Source organism: Neodiprion virginianus, chromosome 3 (genome assembly GCF_021901495.1).
Source record: "Neodiprion virginianus isolate iyNeoVirg1 chromosome 3, iyNeoVirg1.1, whole genome shotgun sequence".
Taxonomy (NCBI): domain Eukaryota; kingdom Metazoa; phylum Arthropoda; class Insecta; order Hymenoptera; family Diprionidae; genus Neodiprion; species Neodiprion virginianus.
Window position 1 is genome coordinate 3446204 of NC_060879.1, and position 22035 is coordinate 3468238.

Consider the following 22035-nt stretch of genomic DNA (forward strand, 5'->3'; position numbering starts at 1 on the left):
AGGAGAACGAATTTCCATATTCTACGTTAACAAGAATATTTTTAATTTACAAATACTATCATTTAGAATTTAGATTGTATTATAAGATGATTTGTAAATACGAATTATGAATTAAAAAAAATAAATAAATAAATAAATCGTAATCCGCAAAGGTGTTTAAAGAAAAAAAAAATATACATATTATATACATATCACTTGGTATTTTATACTCCGATCAAACTGTGATGAAATAAAGCGATGTAATTATACACAAGTTACTGTTATTTTTTTTTTTTAACGATTACGGATTGATTGTTACGAAGATTGGTGAAAAAAAGTATTGATAAGAGAGAAATAAAACGACGAATAAGAGATATTAGAAAAAATGAGTCCCTACGCCACAGATTGTGCGGCTTTATTCTTCATTTGTTATTTTCGTGTTCGTCAATTATGCGGTTAAGAGATTAAAAAAAAAAATATTATTAACGAGAAGTTGCCGTAGTATGTTACGTTGTACTATGTATGTATCCTGATAATAATATGCGAATAAAAATTCTTTTGAAAAACGAAACCTCTTCTCCCTTAATTCACAATACGTGCCATATTATGTACGTAGATACACATAAATAATATATCGATAACATATCACTTTATTTCCCGCACATAAAAATTTGTGTATAAATGTAAATTTACCACTAATTACTATTCATTATCATACTTCATCATTATCATAGACGTATTGTTATTTTATACATATATGTTTCTCTTTTCATTATCAATTAGCATGCTCGTTTGATTTTGGATTAATTATATTTCGTGTGCAGTATTGTATACGTAAAACGAAACAAATTTTCAATCATCTCACACTATAAACACCGATCATGGAATAAATCTATGGAAATTTTTATTATTAATATATATATAGGTATATATGGTATATCGCAATTATTGAGTGCCAGTTACAGGATCGTTGAATTCTAAACGATGCAAGAAATAAATTTTTCAAACAAGTTCCCGTTTGTTGGAATTGTTGGAAAAGAAAAAATTCTCCTCTTCTAAATTCCCACATTACATATAAGTCTGTAACTGATTATTTCAGCTGTGTGTTTTCGTTTTTTTTTTTTTTTTCATCCTCGCATATCATTTCTAATCTGACGCTTAGGTTTAAAATTAATTTAGAACTTATTCCTTATCTTCGCATATGATGGTGAAAAATTTTAATGTAATTTTTAACATTAGGTCAGCACATTTATACGTTGCAATGAAAAGTTTAAATATAACAGATATAATAGGATTATCATAATTTTGTAATGAATATGCATAGTTATTAGGAGCCTGATTACTCATATACGGAAAACTAGTCCGTTAATATTGATTAAGCGCGTCAATTACAGCTGTGATCCTTTAAATGGAATACAATATAGTGTATTGTTTGTGACAAGATAAAATTAGTTAATTGTAAAAATTAACAAACTCATACGTATATATATTATATCATTTTTAACTGTTGAATATTACCTCAACACACTAATTTAATCATATCATTAATTATGTATAAATACACGCGTTCTTGTTCACTTGTATTTCGTTTTAAGCGAATCGGTATTATATGCAATGCTGTACTCAGAAAAATCTGTGTATATAATATATAATATGACTAGCATTGACATTAAAACTATTAACGAATATTTTTTGTTCAAGAATTACCGCAGTTAACTTTCACAGAAATTCAAATTTTCATCAGACATAAGGATGTCTATATATATGTCAAACTTTTTCTTACGATTCTCCGATATATTTGTCGTAGAGAAACAAATTCATTCAAAGACGTTGTTTGAAGAAGAAAAATTATAAACTAGCAGAAAAAGAGAGAACTGAATTTCGTCAAATACGTTAACTCAGCAATTGTTTTATTTCTTGTAAAGAGAAATTTATGAGATGGGAAATTTTCACTTCAATGAAACGTTTTCCTCGATCAATGACGACCAAGCTATTGCATACTATGAATTGTATATTACTTGATCGTTTGTTAAACGAATAAATACATCATATTAATCCACATACGACGAAAGAATTGGCAAGAATCTTTTTTGTATGCTTATATGTTTATAATTTGTTATCATTTCCAACTTTGCAGTTATTATGTATACTTTATCATCGTTTTCATCGAATAAATGTGAGATCGGATTCAGCGTTATTGATTATAAAACAAGAATTATTACCTACACATTATCACGTTCGCTAAATATAGTCTTGTACACACGGATACATTTTTATAATATACATAAAGGAGTGCAGGACCATATTCAAATTTTACACGTAACCCTGTACGGAGAAAAAGAATTTTTGTCAATATGCGTATACCGTTGAAAATTTTGTGCAAGTCACAGTAAAATAAGAAGACAAAAAGTAATAAGAATAAGATTCAATTCTCCAATTATTTCATTTGTTCTAACTTGAAAACAGTTGTTTTTAGTAAAAACAAATGAAAATAAAAAATAAAAATATTTTCAACGAATACATGTGACATACAACTAAAACGAGATTACCTTCATTCTTCAATAACGCGATTCTACTCCTTTACTCGTATAAAAAAACGACAAGTTCTTTGAATGAATTCGATATCACGCCTGGTACAAAACTTGTGTGGAAAATAAATCTGTAAAAGGAGTCGGTAAAATTTTGTTGAATAAGAACGTAATTGTGTAAAAAAAAAAAAAATATTGAGGAACCTTAAATTTGTAGCCGTGTGATATCTAGCCTGAATTTTTCGACGTTGTTACATTGTTATTTCAAGATAAATTATTTAAACTGCTTACTGTCACTTGCAGTGTTATTCTTGAGAGATATGTTGCTCATTCTTTCACATCTGCATAATTGAATTCATTTTTAGTGTATTACTTCAGGCTCAGTTTACTCAAACGCTATTCTATTCCTTATGAAATTCCAAAAATCTGTAAAGCGCCCTCGGCACCTCGGTGCAATGTATCGCATACTTGCAAATCGTTTGCGCAGCGAGGCACTTCAGAGTTATGTAATTCACCAAGTTCACACTGTTGTGAGGATTTAGGGATATCAGACGGGCCGGAGTGTCGCCAAACTTGTTGGGCATGTCCAAATGCGCTCCGTGGTCAAGGAGAAGTTTGATAAGCTGAAAATAAAGAAAATAAAACCATCATCGCATCGGCCTTACAATCAATTGACGCTCGTCGTAATTCCCGAATTGAGAAGCATCTGACTTTAGACGCCACGAAAAAAGAAGAAACACAAACAAGAATAATCAGGATTACCTTCGGAATTTCCACATCTGCTGATATGAATGCTGAAAAATGTTAATCTGAAGTAAAAAAAAAATAAAAATAAATAAATAAATAATCATTCGTTTTTTCCCATACTTCAATTCTCCGAAATTGGAATGTTCGGATTAAAAAGGAAAGACGAGTTAGAAAGAAATTGTTTTTTTTTTGATCAGCAAGATTGTTTCATTCGAATATCATTAGTTGAAAACCTTTGCCAATTAGCCAAAATTCATATACTTCGAGTACGGTGAAATTTTGAGGAACTGATGAAATCTATTCTTACAATTAGTGTACTCAACGATCGAGTAATCGAATGATACTAATAATTACAGTATAATTGATTACGTGAACCGTATTGGTAGCAGATTGATGATTAATTAATTACTCACCGGGTTTGAAAAGTTGTAGGCATTACTAGCGACGTGAAGAGGAGTTGACCGAAATTTGTTTCTGACGTTAACGTGGGCTCCGCATAACAAAAGAAGCTTGATTACTTTGAAGTGTGGGAATATCATCTGAAACAAGAATAATGCAAATGCCGTGAAACTTCTTACTTGGAAAAAAAAAAAAATGTTGCAAATGAAAAAAAATGGGTCTTAGCCTGAAAAACCATCGAAGGCTGTTTTTTTTAAAGGTTTTTTTGGGTATTTTTTTTTTTTAAGACAAGCCATTGAAATAAAATTTCTCATAATTTTCACATTGTATTTATTGATATTTAAACAAACGTTGTTAAATTTTTACAGACGAAACATTGAATATAACGTAACGTACAGTGCTTGATAGGAACGTGTGTGAAAAAAAAGTGTAGACGTGATATCTCAAAAATTACTAGACCAACCGGTTCAAATTTTTACAGCACTTTTATTACACTTATACCTATCGCGTGAACTATAACAATCATGATTGCGTTAGTAATTTTTTTTTTACCAGCTAAATAAATGGAAAAAATGCAAATTTCAATTTTTTTTTTCATATAACAAAAACTACCAAAGCAATCATGATTATCCTAGTTCACGCAATAGGTATAGGTACAATAAAGATGCTGTAAAAATTTGGACAGGATTGGACTAGTGATTTTTGAGACATCATGTCTACACTTTATTTTACACACGTTCCTATCGGGTAGTATACATTAGGTAATATTCAATAATTCGTCTCCAAAAAATTGACAAAGTTGGTTTAAACGTCAATAAATATAATGTGAAAAATATGATAAATTTTGTTACAACGGTTTGTCGTAAAAAATGAATATCCCAAAAAAACAGCCTTCGCACTAGACGACCCCTCAAATGCGCCGCTTACACGCGAAACTGCCGGGAAGTTTTTTCAACACATTGAAAGCGATGCATATCTCAGTCCGGTTATGCAGATATACCATAAGAGTGAGATCAGTTGAGGAAAACCCGGACGGTGATCTTGGCTCGAGCGTATTGCCTGAGCATGCGATACGCGAACACATGTAAACTGATCGAAAACAGGTATTTAAGAATGAAGCTAGGAGAGAGAAGGATGGAGTATATCGCAGGACCGAGAGTCAGAATTTCGCATAAAGCAGTTACACCGTGGCGAGAGAAGTGACGGACGTTCAAGATGCTGGTGATTTTTGTACTGTGCGGTTTGATAGCAGCGTCACCGTCATGGTGCCTGGATGACGATTGGGACCCGGAAAGAAACGAGTTGCTTACGAGTGAGCTGGGACGACGAACGGAGGAGTTGCTCAACTGCTTCATGCAGCTGGACAGATCACTGACTGACAAATGGACCTCACGTTACAAGCTTAACGATAATTTGAGGAAATCGAATGACGGTGCCGTGGAACCGGAAGCGAAGGAAAGATTGCCGACTAGTGAGCTGAAAAATTGTATGGGGAACCTGACGGCCGAACTGAAGAAGAATCCAGGGTTGGAAAGGTGCCTTAAGGACCTTGTAAGCACCGAATTGGAGAACGAGTCGATCATCTCGTCAGCGGCTCTCTTCGACGAAACGCTGCCGGTCCAATTCCGAGTCTTCCTCAACTACCAAGAACTGCTCGATGTGCTCTCAGAGGGTAAAATCCGGATGTGGATCATGCCGGAGTTTCGACCGATCCAAAACACGGTCAAACAACTCATCGATCGCGACGCTAGTGGCGCGGACAAGGCCTTCTTGATCGATCAGGCCTGCGAATGGCGGGACTTGGCCGAACTCGAGAAGCGTGAGGGTGACTGGGATCGAATGCTCGAAGAGTTTAAGAATCAGGTACTTCGCTCGGTTTCGATCCAGGTGGCGCATTCTGTCTTTGGCGCCAAGGACCTGAAACCGGGCACGTGGGTCACGGTGTACAGACGTTGGATCCCGGCCAGAGCTAGGAACCTTAAGGACCTGAACTCCATTATGGGTGATCTTATGCCGGGGACGTTCACCACCGAACATCTATGCAAGTACGCAACAATTCTGGCGAGTTTCTTCGCCGAGGAAGAGATCAAGGTCTTATTGGCCGAGAGGGTTTCTCCTCTTCGGTTGGTCACCACCGACTACAACGACAAGAGCCGTGTCAGGGAACTCGATATATGTGCCAACGGCGAGTCCACGGAGTGCCTCGATTTCAGACGTTTCAGACATTCCATCCAGCCTGAGTTACGGTGTATAGAGACTTTTGGCGAGTTGATGTCCAATCACTTCTTGTACTCGATTGTTCAGCGCTACGTTCAACCTCAGAACTCTCTCACTTATCCCGAGATTGTCTGCAAGAACGCGGCCACCAGTACACATGAGCACATGGCTATTAGGTACTGTAGGTGCGCTGGTAGCTTCTGCACCATCAACGATGTCGGGGAACTCAAGGCCAACATGTACAAGCTAGTAAACGGCAATGTTGTATTGAACAGAACGTGAAAAATACGGAGGAATGCGATGCGTCGATTGACCGTGCATGAAGTAAAGTGGTACACTTGTCGACAATTCACTTGGGGTCATCAAGTCTGTAAGAATCGTCAACTGGCATGAAGGATGAAAAATCGTACGAGAAGAATGAGTGATAATGTCGTATAAGAACGAACTATGTATATTATAATAAATTATTATTATTCATAAATGGTGTTCTTGTTTCATTCTAAATTATATACCTACTTCGGTTGCTACGAGAAATAGATTTCTTTGAACGTCTTTTCTTTGGCGGAATTTTAGGTGATGATCTCGACGATAATAGTAACTATTATCCACGTAGACCACGTAGAAGAGTAACTATTTTTTGTTTAGGATTCAGTTACCCTAGCCACAACGAGTATAATTTATGAAAGTTATCTACGCAAGCTTTCAAGGTTGAAAAAAAATCCAACAATAAAAACACTGTGCATTCGTATGTATACTTCTAAAATAACAAACAACCGTCCATCGGAGAGTCAAATGATAAAGAGAAAAATAATAATTATACTATGTAATATGTCGCTGTTAGACAGATCCTATAGTTAGGATGACAGTTATTTTTAATGAATTGAAACTCGATTCTAAGCCGAATTTTAATTAGCTCAAGCTAAAAATGGCGAGAATCAAACAAAAATAAATAAACTGGCAAAGTAAGTATGTTTTTTTGAACCTTTCTCTATACGACGAATACCTTATCTAGCTAGAGGCTGTTAGTAATAAAAGATCTTTAACTTCGGTATACATCCATTAAATGCTGGTGAAGGTCAATCCTCGTCATTGAGCAAGCCGAGACCGGTTTGACAGGTAAACTAACTTGGATCAATGAAGACAATGTATTTATACGGAGATTGAAAAAAACGTATGATGATAACATTTTGTTTATTTATTTATTATTTGTTTCGATTCGAAACTAAAACTTTTGCTATCTGGGTAAGATCGATACATACGAGCTATACGAAAGTAGTTATAACCGACAGAAATCTGTGAACTGCACTAAACATCAGTCGAGTTATATCACTTGAACGGTGTTTTGAAGGTAGCCTATAAACAACCACTTACTGTAAATTGGTAAATACAAAATAAGCAATAGTAAATTCATATAATATTAGAGAATGAGGACAAATACGGTACGATTAATAACGAACAAGATTTAGATCTAAAACTTCCGAGAATTGGATAAGCTATTCTGCCCCCTCTCCAACTGTAAGATTGGATATAAACGAGCAGCGAAAAGATGTAAATACCATTCAATCTAAGGAAAGTAAAAGTCGCGTATACGATTTGAAACTGCAGTTAAACAATTCCTCGATCAGTGTCACCATGAACCTGATCCTGCTTTTCGTTCTCTCTTACGCTGGAGTACACGGACTCGAGGATCAAGTAAATTCTAAAGAACCGGCAGCTTTCAACGAAGAGCATTTCTATGCGCTTCAGCATCGACACGTGGAAGAGTGGAAGTGCCTGCAGAGGGTTGCCAACTTCCTAACATCGAAATGGAACAACAGATTGAAAAAAGTATCAGACGACGCCCTGGACAATGTACCGCTGGTGAAGCGACGAGACGGTAAGTTCAAAAAAATGATGTAAAGCACTGTGTGATATGCGAGTTTTGAATCTTAGACCTTCGGAGAGAAGATACTGACGATGATCACGGTTTTTAAGTACACCATTGCGGTTGCATTACGGGTCTCAGATTTTTTCTTTTATTATCACTCTCATGGATCCCTACTTGCAGAGAGGTACAGCACCGACGAAGAAGAATGGCTACTGGAGGCAGGATCAACTTCGAATACCATACAGTCGTGCGTTCTCGAAATGATGCAATCAGGCATAATGACGACGATGAATGAGGAAGATGGAAAATGCTTCAACGTAATCCTCAGGAACTACGTCATGGAAGAAGAGGCACAGGAGAAAACGTTCAAGAGATTTTTGGAATCGTCGCTCGAGGAGCAGCCACCATTCCGCAGGTTCGTCAGCTTCGTCGAGATGGTGGACTTGCTGTTCCAGTCGAAGAAACCGGACGCTCTCGACGATATAGAAAAAAAAGTTTTTGATCAGAGTAAGAAGTACCTGAGAACAGACGAGGATAGATTGGATCGAACATACATAATGGAGCAGGAGTGCGAATGGAAGAATGCCAAAGCATTGCGCGAGACTGCAAATGATGACGCGAGGTTCGTGGAATTCGCACGTCAAGTACGGGACTCCGTAAACCAGATGGTAGGGAATATAATTTTGAGGCACTGGAACTCGAATTCCACTCTGACTCAATTACGGTACATGGCCTGGCTGGATGCCAGAAAGAATATGATGATGAACATTGACGAAGAAATTGCGAGAATACGTTTTCAAAATAAAGATCCTCAGTGGCTGTGCATGTGGGCGACACGATTCGCTTACGAATTGTCAAGAGAGCAGGGATCCATACTTGTCAATCGAAGCAGCCGCGATCGAGCGTCGGTGAAAATCCTGGCCGAAGAGGAGCACAAAGATCAGAAAATGTGTTTCGAAGCATTAACACACGTTGTAGAACACAACCATCGGCTTACCATCGCGCTGGCAGTCGTCGATGAGATCTATAACTATCCCCAACTTTACTGCAAGAATGATGAAGAAAATTTAGGCCACATTGCTCCTAACTTTTGTAAATGTAGTGGCACAATATGCGCCACACACTCTATCCCTTATGTGTACTCGTACAATTATACCTTGGTTCAAGAAGGAAATGGAACGTACAAAGTCACGTGTGATTACTCCCCTAAGGATCACTGGTTGGAAACGTAAAGCTACTTTTACATATTTGTCAACAATTTTCTGATTGTGATATTACGTTATTGTTATTGTCTGTTTACTAAAAAAATTTTATGATACTATATTGATACATTTTATGTTGGATTTATGATTGACGTACATTGAGAAAAAAATAATAATACTGAACTATTTTCGCATTCGTTCGTTTATCCAATATATATTCAACCGCCCTCAATAAAAAGAGAAAAATTGACAACTTTAAGGATGTTGACGTTGAATACAATCATCAGGGGTTCACGATTACAATGGTAATCAAAGAGGTAATCCAGGATCTAGCAATACGCAAACCAATGATTATTCATCAGGAGCAAAAAGATATTCAGTGTCAAATGCACAGCAGCTCATGTCATCGCGTAATCAAGTTTTCATAAGAAATCGGATATTATTCAACTGCACAACTCTAAGAGGGGGGAAAGTTTATTTATATAGCCTCCGACACCCAACGGTCTGAACATCTGCAGGGTTATACCAATCGGTACCGATCATGAAGCTAATTTTACTGACACTGTTTATATCAGCCGTAAAAATCCACTGTGAAGAAAAAGATCGAATCGGTGTGACTGGAAGAATGAGATGGCCCTGCGGTCGGCCCGAAACCCAAAATCGAAGTTCCGAAAGTTCGCGGCACAGGTTCGAAGATCGCTGAACCAAATGCTGAGCAAGTCGGTTCTGGACGACGAAGCGGTAATTTCCCAGCAGAACATCAAGGCATGGATTCGAAGCAGGAAAGCGACGAAGCGGTCATTGGCCGAAAAGATTGAAAAGCTTTGGACCCTGGAACAGAGGCACTAGGTGGATGTGCGAGCACGCGACTAAACTGGCAGGTGACTACTTCAGGTCGTAATTATTCAGTCTCAGCAAAAGCGTAAGCAACCTACGAGTGCGATCGAAGACTGGTACGATAGCTAATGGTATCAGAAGGATCCAGGAATGGTGTTGAAAGAACGTCGCAGACATTCACCAAGTGACCGTGAACTCGCTCACGACGAGAATAGATCGGGATTCCCGGGGTCTGGATGGAGTTTGCATGATGATGCAGCAGCACCACTGCCTCATTATGGCCTCGGTATTCATGGAGTCTCGATACACGTACCCAGATGTATACTGCAAGACGTTGGGCCCTGGTTTGGGAAGCGTCTCTTCTCACATTTGCAGCTGCAGTGGAAATTTCTGCGCCGATATCGACTTACCATCGCTACCGGCGAACGATTACAGATTGGCACAAGATCAGAATGGTGCCTACCGCGTCGTTAGCAGGATCGGCACTACGGAGAGGCGGAGAAATGGGGGAGAGAGACTGGTAGGTGCAGCTAGGTAGCGAGAAACTCGCGGTCCTCATTACTTCGGGATTAAGAACTCGGGAATGCTTCGACAAATCTTCTCACATCTTCGACGAAAAGTGTCATGGTGAATCAATCAATGTCAGGCGTATTTATTGTACACAGTGTTGCAGTGTAGCTTATAAGGCTTGACAAACACAGTTCAAAGTGGATTATGTCATACATTTGTCGTATAAATATTCTCTTACGATAAAAAACATGTGCGATACAGTGGTGAACAATCTGGATTCAAGCATAAAGACAAAAAAATCATAAATGGTGTATTCAATTTCGAGTAACATAATATAACGTGTATAAACTACCATCCAAAAAAAGAAAACGAATGATGTACGCACGGATCCATTAAGCATATAAAATATGGTAATCCCAGTTTGGCAGAGTCCAAACCGCAATCAGTCGAGCTCGGAACTTTGCTTGTGAATGTTGGAGATCCCCACGTGTAACACGTTTAGAGTTGGTAATAATAATATTGCAGATGAGTGCAAAAAGAGAAATGAAAGAAATAAACGTGGAATAATTATAATCAGTGTTGATACGGTGAGTTCCAGCCCCATCATCTCTACCACCTTTACTTTGTTCAACTTGGAAACTGGTTTAATATATCACGTGTGTATAAATTACCGTAGGCTTGGCTTTACATGTAAAATTGACTAGCAGAACCCATTGGTATATAATCTGTGTATTCTAAGGATATACCGGAATCGAGTCAGATCTCTGCCGAGACAATGAAGTCTGTCTTGCTTTTGATCATCTGTTACAATGTCGCGGTTGGGCAAGAAGAAAATTGGGAACAACTCCCAGCCTTCAATGAGATGTACCTCACCTCACTGCAACGGAAATACTACCGGGATCTGAACTGCCTGCAGAGGGTCGACGAGATCCTAAAATCGAAGTGGAGCAGCGATTTGGACAAAATATCGATCCAGGATCTGGGCAACGTCGAGCCAGAACATGATTTTCAGGAACCATCTAAGCCTAAGTACAACACCGATGAGCAAGAGTGGCTGATGGAGGGAGGATCGACTTCGAGGCAAATAGATACATGCATTCGAGGTCTGGTGCCGGATATCGTGCCGTTGATGAGCCAAGAGGAGATAAATTGCCTCAACTCAATTTTCGCGTACCACGTTGAAGAGGAGATAGTACACGAGGAGGTGTTCAAGGAGTTCGTAAAGGCTTCAGCCCGGAAGCAGCTTCCATTCCGCAGATTCGTCAGCTTCACCGACTTCGTGGAGTTGATGTTTCAGAGCAGAACACCGGACGCGCTTGGCAGCCTGGAGAGAACAGTCTACGAACACGCGGAGAGCTTTCTAACGACCGAGCAGGACAGGGTCGAACCTTACTACATAATGGAGCAGGAATGTGAGTGGAAGAATGCCAAAGCGCTACGCGAAGCTTCGAACAGCAACGCAAAGTTCAAGGAATTCGAGCGCCAGGTGCGAGATTCCGTAAATCAGCAGTTGGCCAATCGAGTGGTGAAGAATTGGAACCTAAACACCACCTTGCCTAGACATGTATACCGAGCTTGGGTAACGGCTAGGCAAAGGATGATTCCGGAGATCAACGAAGAAGTGGCGAAGCTGCGCACCCAGAAGAAGGACGCTCAGTGGCTCTGCGAGCGGGCGACAAAGCTGGCTTACAAATTCTCGGACGAACAGGGGGACATCCTTTTGGGGGCTGATGACACTTACGTCTCCCTGAGGATTACCGAGGTCGCGAAAAAGGCTAGAGGGATCGAAAAAGCGCTAGAGAAGTTTAAGGACTTCCGTCACCCCGTGATCAAGACCCTCGCCGACCGGTACCAAAACGGAACAAGGTGCTTCAGCTCTTTCGTGCACCTCGTACAGAACCATCACCGGTTTGACATCGCGCTGGCTTTCGTTGACGGGCAGTATAACTATCCGCAATTCTTCTGCAAGGATAAGAACCTCAACTTGGGACTCATTGCAACCAGATTTTGCAATTGTGTTGGCAGCTTCTGCGTAGCTCACGGTCTCGCCGCTCTATTTGCTGAAGAATACACCCTCGCCCAGGCTCCTGATGGAACCTTCAAAGTCGTCCTGAGTGGCCTCAAAAGCAGAAAGAAGGTCCAGTCCTGGAATAGAGACTAGCTAATCGCTGGCTTACGCGCTAGAGAAAGAGATCAACTCAAGAGTATCTTCATTTATTAGCTGCGGGTAGAGAAACGTCTTTGATTGTTGTTTGATATTTAGCGAAACCAATGACAAACATTTTTGTAAAGGTTAACAACACGTTATCGCCATTCATTTATGTATAATAATACTGGTCAAGATGTTTATTGGTCGTTAAATAAATCACACATTTTTTGTATTTTATCTACATAAGTATTAAGAAAAATATATTAAAAATATTTCATCATATCGAAATGTCTAAATATACGACGAAGTATACACTTGACATTATCATCAACGATTTATCACGTGAATCTATTTCAACTTTCTTAAACTAACGATTACCTTGGATGAATACACGATGTACCCTTGATCTGTACACATTTTGGAGAACATTGTCAGCACATAAACTTTCTTTGTTTATTTCGAATATATTGATTTTCAAAATTTGCGATCGAGAAGAGGTATCAAAGAAAATAGTCGGACATCAAAACGAGATTATCCATCATATTTGTATAAAAGAAAAGCAGAACGTGTCAAGAAGTCGTGAGAATAATTTTAGAAAATTAAGCTACAAGAAATTTTCACGCATTTTTATTTTTTTAAATGATCAGATTTTTCTGAGAAAATAGGGTTTTTTTTACAGACACATTTTTAGTATTCTCATGCCAAGGTAAAAAAAGCATTTACGAAAGAGGGCTAAAAAAACTTTTATATTTTTCTTTTTTGACCAGTGTAGTTAAAAGAAATTACACATATCTGATTTATGTATGTACGTTCGTATGTTGAGGATGAATAAAAAAAAAAATATACGTATGAAATATGTCGATGAATTAAGGTATTTCCTGTCTACTTTTTAATATATTAGTAAAAAGTTGATTCGACAATTTTTTTTTTTACGATGTACCTGGAATATCCCGATAGTAACATATTTTGCACGTGTTAACTACTAAATTCCGAGTTATTAATATTCTTCTCGTCGATTTTACCAACCGCTATTATTGCGCCGCATGATAATAAAATAGCTGACGTCACTAGCTGAAAGATGGATAACCACATTGTAAGTTGTACGCAGAAACATCCATGTATCTGCGTGGTGAGGAAAAAGATGAAGATGCGTAGTATGTTGACTTTTAATAACCACTCTCGTGTAGAAACTGGTTTCCTGGACAGGGTGACCTCGGTCTGAACCGTGCGGCAGGGTTTCGGCAAAAAGTAAAATTCACCTCGCCGTATAAATTTAGGAATCTTAACTCGGCTATGGCTAGTACTCGACGGGGTTCTGTATCGCGTCAACGTGTACACCGGGCGAACAACACAGACGCGTTATATAGCTTCTTTACTTTCGTCAAAAAGTCGAATTCGACTCTATGGAAGTAGGATGCATATCCGCGTGGTGTTTCTGACCTGCGCAATAGTGGTTGCCGTGAGCAGTCACTGTGACTGCAATTGTCCCTCGTGGTACCCGGGTTACGATGATTATACCCTGGATTTTCTAACACCAACAACCGAAAAACCGCCTCGCCCTTGGACGCTGGCAACGAGGCCCACGACCAAAAGGCCGCTTAGCACCACGACGTTAAGAACGATACCCACCACCAACAAGCCTGTACAGGCGACGGTGGTTTCGAGGATCACAACAGAAGGGATGGACCTGACCACGATACAGCAGATACAAGTTAACGAGCTGTACTGCTTGGTGGTGCTGGACAACCTGGTAGCGAAACAATGGCAGGAGGAGATCGACAGATTGTCCATAAACGATTTGGGAAATTTTTCAACCGCGATGGAGGTGCCGGTGTTCAAGGACCTCTACAGCAACCCGCAGTCCGAGTGGATACAGGACGAGGGGATGGCGCTGAACAAGCTCGACAAGTGCGTCAGAAATCTAGTAAGCAAGGTTGCACCGAAGATGGACCAAGACGAAATAAGGTGTCTTAACAGAATGTACCCTGACTACCTGGTGAAGGAGAACAAGACCGCGATGGTTATGAAAGCGTTCATAAAGACATCCTCGCGCGAACAGCTCCCCTTCAAATCGTTCTACACTTACTACGAATTGACCGAACTTCTATTCGACAACAAGAACATCGACGCTCTCGACGACGAATTGCGAGCCATACACGAGGACATGACAGATTTCTATATCAAGACCGAGGAGGATAAAAACATGAAGTTATTCATAGTCGAGCAGGAATGCGAGTTCAGGAACGCGAGGGTACTGAGGGAAGTGGGGAACGAGAATGCAAGGTACCAAAAATTCGGGGATCTGGTCAAGACTAACGTCAACACCTATCTCGTTGCTGAAATACTCCATAAGTGGGTGCCTGGTGCGATCATTCCGGAATACAGGTGAGTGCGGCGGTTCAATTGAAATTTCAAATTGCATCTCAATTTCTCGTTCCATTGCCATAGGTACAACTTGTGGAACAAGGCCAGAAGTCGTATGGAGCAGATGATATTGGACAAGATAAAAGAGCTTCAGAGAGAGAAACGGGATGCTCAATCTCTTTGCACATACGCGGCGGAATTCGCGTACGATTTCTTCGTAGAGCAGAAAGATATCATATTCGACAAGATGCCGAACACTTCTCTGTCGTTTGAGCTCGAAGCGAGCAAGAAGTATGCATACATTCTGGCACTGGAAAAGGTTCTGAAGGCGAAAAATGACTACCGTCAATCCGGGGTGCAGCCTATAGTGGCCAACTACAAGGACGGCTCTTACTGCCTGACCAACTTTGTCCGGATGATAGAAAATCACCAGCGTTACATGATGGCCATGGCATTCGTCGGCACCCAGCTGCCATACGGATACGCGTATTGTAACGTCAAGGAAATGTCGGCTGGTTTAGTCCAGCCGAGATACTGCAAGTGTCAGGGCACGTTCTGTGAAGAATTCGGAATCGCCACTGTCAGGGCCGAACGGTTCCAGCTCAACCTGCTTCCAAACAACACTTACTCGGTAACAACAAACTCTTCCTACCGCATACGACCCCTCGATGAACTCATCAACAGTGCCAACAGCAGAATAGCTCACCAAAAATTCAATACTTGGTGGTACCGACACCAGAAGAACCCTCCAAAACTTAACATATAAACTATGCGTATTAATACGTATTATTAATTACGTACTGTACGTAAACTATACGTATTGCTTTCAACCAGATCATTGACAAAATGTGAATCCTTTTAGTTATTAGGCATAGTCGAACGGAAAGAATTTGGTGAAAGCGACCAACGTCGATGTGGAGTATAAAAACTTTGTTAATCAATTTTATGACATTTCACACCTAGATTATCATCAATTTAACAATTTACAAATTTACTATCGATATCGTAAATAAAGTACAGTTTACACACATTTTTATTATATATTTCTGTATTTCGTAAAATTCAGGTAACGTAACTTAAGGATTAACGTACGTAGATCGGAATCAGACATAAGCGTATATACCTATTTAAATAATCATAATTAATCGATCACTAAATAAGAGTAACGTTGAATTTTTCATAGAGTTTCGTAAATTAGCTCAAAGGACTTTAATCCCGGGCCAACTAACCACTTTTTGAGTAGGTTTGTTAATTTGGAATGTGGACACGGTGTAGTCTCCGACGTCATTTTTCTTCAGTATAAACCTCTCGGCGTAAAGTGATGCAATGTCATGAGTAACGCAATATGTTCCGACGCATTTGCAATACATGGGTGCCAATAGACCAAGGTTTAAATTCATACTCCTGCAATAGATCTGAGGATAGGGAAATCCCTTTCCGATGAAAAGTTGAGCCAGCTCGTAACGTTGTTGATTAGATATCATGAGCTGAATCGACGAGGAACATCGCATTTCGATCTCGAATCTATCTGCTAAATTTTTAAAGTAATCTCGTCGCGTATCGTTCAGGTTTTCCAAGTGTTTTTCAATCGATCTGGCCTTATTCTCAAACAATTCCGCCGACAAGTCAGCGTAGGCGCTATGAATGGTGGACGGCAAAAGAATATCCTTCTGTTCACTGGCGAATTTATTCGCAATTTCACTCGCGTATTCACATAGCCATTGAGTATCGTTCTTCGGAGATTTCATCAGCTTTTCAACGATGCTTTCTACCTCAGCAATCATCGCTTGCCTCACTTTTAACCAGTCTGAAAGATTCTTTCGTGTTATATTACGGTAGAGGTTGATATTTTCGACGATACTGTTGCCTAACTGTTGGTTGACCAATCGCAATGTCTGGTTTTTAAACAATTCAAGAACAACGCGTTGATCGTCCTTGGCATCTTGGTACTGCCTCAAATCGTCCCAATCACATTCTTGTCTCAATATCCACACTCTTTCATCTTTATCTTCGTCAGTTGGAATAAAGAACTTCATATGACCGTAGGTGTTGTTCTCATGAGATGTGAGATTGTCGCGGAAGCTTCTGTTTTGGAAAACTACATCCTCGACGTCAATAAAGCTCAAGAATTCACGGAACGGAAGTGGCTTTTCATCGTTCACCAACTTCTCGTTAACCTCAGTGTATTGTTCTTGACGATCAAAAAAACGCTTGAGGAATTCGCTCGAACAATCCCGCGTTTCATTGTCCATAAGATGGGACGCTGCCTTGTATAATCCGTCAAAGCATGTCCGCAATTTTAAAATCGGCTTAGGATCCTCCATTAGCCACTCTTGTGTCTGAAAGTCGTACTTCGGTCTACTCGGTTCTTTGAATTCCCCCCGAAATATCGGTATCTCACCGACGTCACTAATGTCCGTAATGTTCAAATCATTGTCCCATAACTTCGACAAATATTCGTTAAACTTCTCGAAGCACAATCTGTCCCGCAGTTGACTATCTTGTAGGTTCGCTAAATTTTCTAGAGTTACCGTGAACTGGTCGTCGGCTATTGCGCAATATTCAAGCACACTGTATCCGATAAAAACTAGAATACAGGACGAGAAAATATTCATTTTCCTATTTGATTTCATCTAGGAAGCGCGCTCTACACAAGGCGTATAAAAGCACTGCTGCGCACCTTTTGAGTTACTTCTCTGTTCATCTTGACGTTTTATACCAACGAGCAAGTTCGAAAAACCAGTTAGGATGAGATCATATACGTCAGAAGTAAAAAACCGAGCTCGATTGAATGTTGGTTAATGCTATGCCTCGCGTAGCAACTGAACGGTGGTGTCAATTCGTACGAAATAAAAATTATTAGCATCACTCGGTTGCCAGGTGATTTCGTAGATATTTTTTTTATGATTTCTCTTGATTAATACCCACTGGTATAAATGAAGTCATATAATTTCCATATGGAATAGGTGAACTTGATATTTGTACCTATAAATTAATAGGCACAAAACTCACTGTTGTGGCAAATTTTACAAAAATTGAACTCACGAGCAACAATAAGACAATTGTGTTATTGTCGGGCTGGCTTAACATTACCAAGCACTTAAGCACTGGCAGCAGCTGAATCATTGCAGAAAAAGTAACGCCATTTTATCAATCTGCTTAAAGGCTAAACTACAAATTACAAAATATCTATGGATTTGAACAAAGTTTCGGAATGCACTATAAGATTGCAACAAGCAAAAAAAGTAAATAAAAGAGCTTACCTACATGGTAATATGCAGAACAACGATTGACGATAAGGTAGAAATAAACGGATCTCAAAAACGTGGAACAAAAACTTGATGGTACGGAAAAGAAAAGCTTTGGTCTTAGAGTTTGACGGGAATAATTGACTGATTGAAGAATTTCACTCACCGGTATATCATCGCTGGAAAAGTAGCTAGATCTGATGGTGTTCAACCTTGATGCGCAAAGATGAAGGAGAGAATCTCCCGTGGATGCAGACCTTGGATTTTGTTTGACCAGGTTGCAGACCAGTAATTGAGCTTGTACTTTCTCACTTTCGGTTCGTGCTGTTTCGACCAGGAGGTATATGAGGTGGGTAACACATTTTAAAATATGATTGTAGCTTTCCTGTTGCCTTTTGTGAACTGGACGAATCTGCATTGATAGTTTAACAAGAGTAATAAGTGAGATAAGGTTTATAATACAAAAGAAAACGAAAAACAGTAAAAATTAGATAATCTTGACAGTAGATATTTTTGGAGAACTGATGTGTCTTCAATTACTACTATGTTGAGCCATTTTTCCAGTATTTCGATGGGGTAAAAATTCAACTTATTGCATCTATTTGCATCTCTCTGCATCTGTCTCATCTGAATTATATTTCAAAAGGCTTATAAACCTTACTGGAAAGATCGTACTGACAAATTTCACTGTTAACCATTATATCTTACTTCCAATAGCTGCCTTGCTGCTGTAAGCGGAGTTGCCAAGAGATGAAAGATCGCTTCAACATCACTAAATTCTGGTTTTCTTTTCTCCGGCATTCTATAATCATATTCTATCTTCTTTTCGTTTATATCCACCATTAGCTTGACTAGAGCTTGCGCAATGAAACAGGTATCACTGCACAGTATCTGTACAATGATAAAAAAGTAATATTAATTAGGAACCACTCTTCCATTCTGCTCGATCAGAATATCAACTGTAATTGTAAGACAGAATACTTACAGAATCTTTTTCGACCCGAATCTTGAGCGCTCGCCTCCACAGATCAATGCATCTTTGATGTCTGTGATACGGATAGTTATAATATTTTACTGTTACACATGAATTGCTATAATACGCAAAAAAGTAATGAATAAAAACAATGAATGTAATTCACACCTCAAAGAATCCGCGTAAGAGGCACCTCTGTGAATCAATCTGAACAGTGTGTCTTTGTGATGAGGTCCAAGTATTCTTTCGCAAATTAAAAGACTCTGTATTCTGATAGCGTCGACATCCAAGGCGATAGCGTCAAGCTCTTCTACAGTAGTAAATTCTCCCACATTTCCAAAACACTCCCGTTTAGGTATAACAGGTCGTTTGCGCAGTGGCTCGTTGTTTACTGTGAATGCATTTCTTATCGCTAGAGCTATTCGCCAGTATTTAATAGTCGATTGAGGGGCATTATCCTCTTCCAAAAACGTCGAACCCATCAACTCATGTGCATTTGCTAATCTTTGTGGCGAGTAGGCGAAGTTTTTGACTGTAACAAGAATACGGATATAAGAAAACGTTTACAGAACTCATTCCTCTTTCTATCCTTGAATTACCGCAGCCTTCCCGTTTACACTTACTGAGGTATTCAAAAATTTGGGTAGATCCCTTTAAGCAAGCTATTTGAAGGGCGTCATCATTATCGCTAGATCGTATAGTTGGATCAGCATTGTGATACAGTAAGAGTTTGGCAGTGGCGAATCTGTGTTCTTGGATGGCGTAGTGCAATGCAGTCTTATTCTGTACGTCCCTAGCATTGACGTCGGCTTTGTTTTGCAACAGAAACTTGCACAATTCGTAGCTCTGCACAGAATTTATTAAACAAGTACCACCGTTGTAGTTAGCCCTGAATATATCGGCCCCTTTTTTCACAAGATACATGACGATATCTGCAAATAATTTGGAAATATGTATATCTTTGTTTTTTATGCTATCTGTAAAAAATGATTTCTTGGCATTTTACAAATTACGTGGATGTGTCATGAAGCACGCAGATCTAACAGGCGTTGAACCAGTATCGGAGACGGCGTCAATCTTTGCCCCATGGGAGACAAGAATTTCGATGATCTGCAACCTGCCGGAAACAGCAGCGCACCACAAAGGAGTTACGCAATGTACAGATCTGTCATCAGGTACCTCGTACAAGCCGCGCTGTTCAATGTCAGCTTGGCAAACATTTATCAGATACTCGACTATCTCTGCGTTGCCTCTTCTGCAAGCAATAAACAGCGGTGCACATCCATCTTTTTGCCGTGATACTATAGTCTTCCGCATCGTAGCCTGATACTTTTCCAGATTATTTCGCATGCCAGGTGACAGCCGCGCTCCTGGCGCTGCAGTCTTGCATTCTTGCATCAGATCATTGGATATATTCGAGATCCGCTCCTCTCGTTGACAATACCTCCACATTTTGCTAGCGATTCACCCCGTCTTCTCTGTTAAAAATCAAGACTGTGGATAACTTTGATATTACAATTTTAGGAGACTGAGAAAAATAACAAACAAGAAAAAGATCTCACCTTATCTTCTTCAACAGCCAAGCTGTTGGGACGGACACAATCGAAACCCGCACCTCCGACCTTCACCGTGTTTTATTCTGTTTAAAGGTATTATAATTATCCGTGTATTATTATATTTAGAACAACGGTATAACTATACTTGGCACATAACCTTCAAAACAACTAGTAGCTATTTTAAACGCGTATCAAGCGAGAGCGACTGCATTTTACATTTTATTTTTTTATTGATTTGTGCCCAGTCTACCTTACACAGGGGGAGTTCACTCTTTACCCCCACTCCAAGCAATTTTGGCAGGCTGCAGGAGTAAGGCGCGACAAGTTACGAAAACAAAATTCTACTAGAAGTGAATATTTTAGAGTGGTAGAACTGCTAATAATAATAATGTGCACATGTGCAGCCGGAAAACAATATTCCGCCATTCGTGTATCCTATGTTACTGTGATTACATGTGTAAACATTGGTTATCTTGAATTTTTTTGTGATTTCGAGCATTATTTGTCATTTACCATTTATTATTGATTTGTTATTTTTATTTAAAATTATTTATTTTTGGAGCTGACTTTTATTGCTATTTAACTATTTACAACTGCAATTTTTAAAATCATATTCTCTTTCATTTAAACTTCTGCGCTTAAATTTTCTCGAATCACATTACTCGGTAGAGGGCGCTCTTAACATCCTAAGTAATGCTGACATGTTACTATACTCTAGCAAGAAATAACTATAGAAATATAGTAACTGCGAATTTTTCAATATTGTGTTGGTACAGTGTACTCCTGCAGCCTGCCAAAATTCGGTCCCATCTAAAAGCATTGAGTGAACTCCCCCTGGCTGTGATGGCGGATAAATTTTCTACATCTGTGTTATGATACCAATTTTCACCTGTCATGCTTATTATTTACTGAACCGGATAAATACGTTCCGTTTCGCAAAAGTAATATAAGTTAAAACAATAAACTTTACTTATTTTCTCCGATGTCCTGGCATTGGTAAATTTGTTTTAATGTTTGACCTATTGCAAGTTTCGGACGATTAACGTTTTGCTAATTTGTTCGGTTTTCTCGAAAACTCTCGTCAATTTAATCGTCAAGTGTAAGGTCAGGGGGAGTTCACTCAATGCTTTTAGATGGGACCGAATTTTGGCAGGCTGCAGGAGTACACTGTACCAACACAATATTGAAAAATTCGCAGTTACTATATTTCTATAGTTATTTCTTGCTAGAGTATAGTAACATGTCAGCATTACTTAGGATGTTAAGAGCGCCCTCTACCGAGTAATGTGATTCGAGAAAATTTAAGCGCAGAAGTTTAAATGAAAGAGAATATGATTTTAAAAATTGCAGTTGTAAATAGTTAAATAGCAATAAAAGTCAGCTCCAAAAATAAATAATTTTAAATAAAAATAACAAATCAATAATAAATGGTAAATGACAAATAATGCTCGAAATCACA

General features: G+C 39.1%; 4 protein-coding genes across 5 annotated transcripts; 3 read left to right on the top strand and 1 right to left on the bottom strand.

Moving 5' to 3' along the window:
- Positions 1-276: 276 nt before the first annotated feature.
- Positions 277-20827, bottom strand: LOC124300760 (protein fem-1 homolog C). 2 transcript variants are annotated; one of them, XM_046755117.1, is made up of 9 exons: positions 20583-20827; positions 20034-20498; positions 19644-19952; positions 19189-19552; positions 19033-19093; positions 18756-18938; positions 18214-18459; positions 3668-3793; positions 277-3130 (listed from the first exon to the last, which is right to left on the bottom strand). In XM_046755117.1, the coding sequence occupies exons 2-9, from the start codon at positions 20470-20472 to the stop codon at positions 2909-2911; spliced, it is 1950 nt and encodes a 649-aa protein (XP_046611073.1). In that variant the 5' UTR covers positions 20473-20498; positions 20583-20827; the 3' UTR covers positions 277-2908. The 2 variants fall into 2 exon arrangements, with proteins under 2 accessions (XP_046611073.1, XP_046611074.1); XM_046755118.1 differs by having other exon boundaries at positions 20034-20514.
- LOC124300764 (uncharacterized) lies at positions 7418-9133 on the top strand. Its single transcript, XM_046755126.1, has 2 exons — positions 7418-7746; positions 7918-9133. Exons 1-2 carry the CDS (start codon positions 7503-7505, stop codon positions 8967-8969), a joined length of 1296 nt encoding a protein of 431 aa, XP_046611082.1. The 5' UTR covers positions 7418-7502; the 3' UTR covers positions 8970-9133.
- Positions 9268-13301, top strand: LOC124300762 (uncharacterized). The gene is made up of 2 exons (XM_046755120.1): positions 9268-10873; positions 11026-13301. The coding sequence occupies exons 1-2, from the start codon at positions 10757-10759 to the stop codon at positions 12445-12447; spliced, it is 1539 nt and encodes a 512-aa protein (XP_046611076.1). The 5' UTR covers positions 9268-10756; the 3' UTR covers positions 12448-13301.
- LOC124300761 (uncharacterized) lies at positions 13747-15826 on the top strand. The gene is made up of 2 exons (XM_046755119.1): positions 13747-14820; positions 14884-15826. Exons 1-2 carry the CDS (start codon positions 13850-13852, stop codon positions 15563-15565), a joined length of 1653 nt encoding a protein of 550 aa, XP_046611075.1. The 5' UTR covers positions 13747-13849; the 3' UTR covers positions 15566-15826.
- Positions 20828-22035: the final 1208 nt, after the last annotated feature.